General features: G+C 64.0%; 1 protein-coding gene across 1 annotated transcript in view; it reads right to left on the bottom strand.

Moving 5' to 3' along the window:
* Nucleotides 1-801: 801 nt before the first annotated feature.
* The window catches only part of MNEG_12654 (hypothetical protein), a gene marked incomplete at both ends in the record, with an annotated part of 3,127 nt that continues 1,738 nt past the window's right edge, over nucleotides 802-2,190 (bottom strand). Inside the window, 2 exons of the mRNA XM_014038875.1 lie at nucleotides 802-878; nucleotides 1,319-1,436. Coding sequence (XP_013894329.1) covers nucleotides 802-878; nucleotides 1,319-1,436 — 195 coding nt within the window. The remainder of the gene's footprint in view (nucleotides 879-1,318; nucleotides 1,437-2,190) is intronic.

Genomic DNA, 2,190 nt, shown 5'->3' with positions numbered 1-2,190 from the left:
GGCGCGCATGGGGCGGATGGGCGGGCGGGTGGCGGTTCAGCCACTCAAGGGCCAGCGAGCTGCGCGACGCGCGCGGCCGCGGGCGCAGGCGCTCGCCCCGCGCTGCCTGCGCGTCCTCTGCGCGGCGGCCGGACCGGGGCCGCGGCCCCAGCGGCCGTGCGGAGGCGATTCTGGGACCACTTGCGCCCCTGCCTCAACGGCCCCTCGGGGCGGGGCGGCTGCAACTCCTGTACTGCGGCTTCAGCCCCTCCTGGCGGCAGGCCGCCCCTCATCGCTCCGTGGGCCCCTCCCCGCCGACCGGCCGCCCACCTGCATGACGGTCCTGCGCGTGGTCGCATTATTCCAGTCGCTGGTGTCCTCGAGGCAAAGGATGATATACTGCCGGTTGACAAGGGTGGCCGGGGAGGTGTGAGGGTCAATGACTTAGGGGAAGGTCGGAAGAGATTTCAGGGGGTGACGTTTGTGGCCGTGGGTGGGATCGTTGCGGGTCTGCCTGGCGATCGAGGGCTTGACGTGAGAGCAGGGCCCCGGCTTGCCGGGGTACGACAGCACAGGCTTGGCAGCCTCTGCTGCATGAGTTTATCCGACCCAGGCCTGCATGGCCTCGGGAGCCGGAGGGCCCTTGGGGCTCGTGCGCATTGCGGCAGCCGGCATGGTACAGGCGAGCAGCTCGCCCGCTGCGACCCCGCTTGGCTGCGCTTGTTCACAGCTGACGGCACCGTTGATGAGCTGGCTCACACACACACACACACACACACTTGGGAAATACACAGATCACCAACTCGCGTACTGGCCCCTCACCTCCCTCTGCGCCATCTTTGACAGCACCATCGCCTCGACCTGCTTCGACGCCGTCTGCAGCAGCGCGTTCTTCTTCCCTGGCGCCGGGGAGATCAGGCCTGCCGACAACGCCAACGCATACGGGCGCGATCGAGGTTCGTATTTAATCGCATGGCGGCGCCGCTCCTGGTGCAAGAGCACCCTTGGGGCCCGCAGGTGCGCGCTGCTGGGCGGGATGCCACGCTGCTGCCAGCAACCAAAGGCGGCAGAGACAAGCCACACGCTGGCGCGTGGGCCCTGGACTGCTGTCTCGGCTGTCCCGATCTAGAACATGCCACAAACACAACCACACCCACACACACACACGCGCGTGCGCACACATACACAAGCACACACTCGACGCAAACAAGGTGGGCAGCGTCGCCCCGGCGAGCAAGACCGCTCCCAACCGACCGGCACCCCGTCTCTGCGCACCACCACCGCCTGCAACGCCAGCCAAACAGGAGACACTTGCCACCCCCGGCCCCCCGGCACCCACCCGGCGTGTCGATGATGGTGAGGTTTGGGCAGAACTTGTACTCAATGCGCACAACAATCTCCTTGGCCCAGAACTGGCCGTCCTCCTCCAGGCGCCGGTTCTCCTCCTGGATGTGGTCCTGGGGGTTCGGGGTGGAGTGGGCTGTGATGTGTGATGTGTGTGTGTGTGTGCCTGGGGTGGCATGGGGGGTCGGAGCTTGTTTGCGGGCGTGTTGGGTGGGTGTCCGAGGGCGTGTTTGGTGGGGGGTCAAGAGTGGGTGTTAGGGCGTGTGTGTCATAGTGAGTGTCGGGTTGGGCATGACTTTGCTCACCTTCCGACGTCACCCACCAGCCTGCCATCTCAAATCTCCCCCCCAGAAACCCCAGCCCGCACACATGAATGCCCCAGCTGCAAATCCTCTGTCTCAGAGCAGGTCGCCCGCAGCTCTTTGCTGCAATCTTCCAGCCTCAACCTACTGCAACCAGCCTGCCGGTATTCAACCCCGGTCTTTTCGATCTGTGACGCCAACCCCTCCTCATTATGCACCAGCCCCCCACCTGCACCTCCTCAACCCCCACCCCTCCCCTCGCCCCCCTCGCCGCGTAAAACAAACCCTGAATCTCTGATTCCTTCCGTTCAAAGGGAAGCTTGCCCCCTATTATGGATTCTCATACATCAGCCGGCCGCACCACACCTTCAGCTCCTCCAGGGTCACCTCCCACTCCCCTTCCCTCCCTCGTGGAAAAATCAACTCCATTACTATTTCCAAACCTCCAGTTTGCCCAACCTCAAATTTTGCTGAAATCTCCAAGTCTCCCCTCCAGAGGGACCCTTGATCCTTCAAATATGTGAATGTGTTCATGATGTCACCCGCCCCTACATGTTCCGCCCCC

Source organism: Monoraphidium neglectum (assembly GCF_000611645.1).
Source record: "Monoraphidium neglectum strain SAG 48.87 unplaced genomic scaffold scaffold03357, whole genome shotgun sequence".
Lineage (NCBI taxonomy): Eukaryota > Viridiplantae > Chlorophyta > Chlorophyceae > Sphaeropleales > Selenastraceae > Monoraphidium > Monoraphidium neglectum.
Note: the sequence above shows the minus strand (reverse complement) of the source record. Positions and strands in the feature narration are given on the sequence as shown.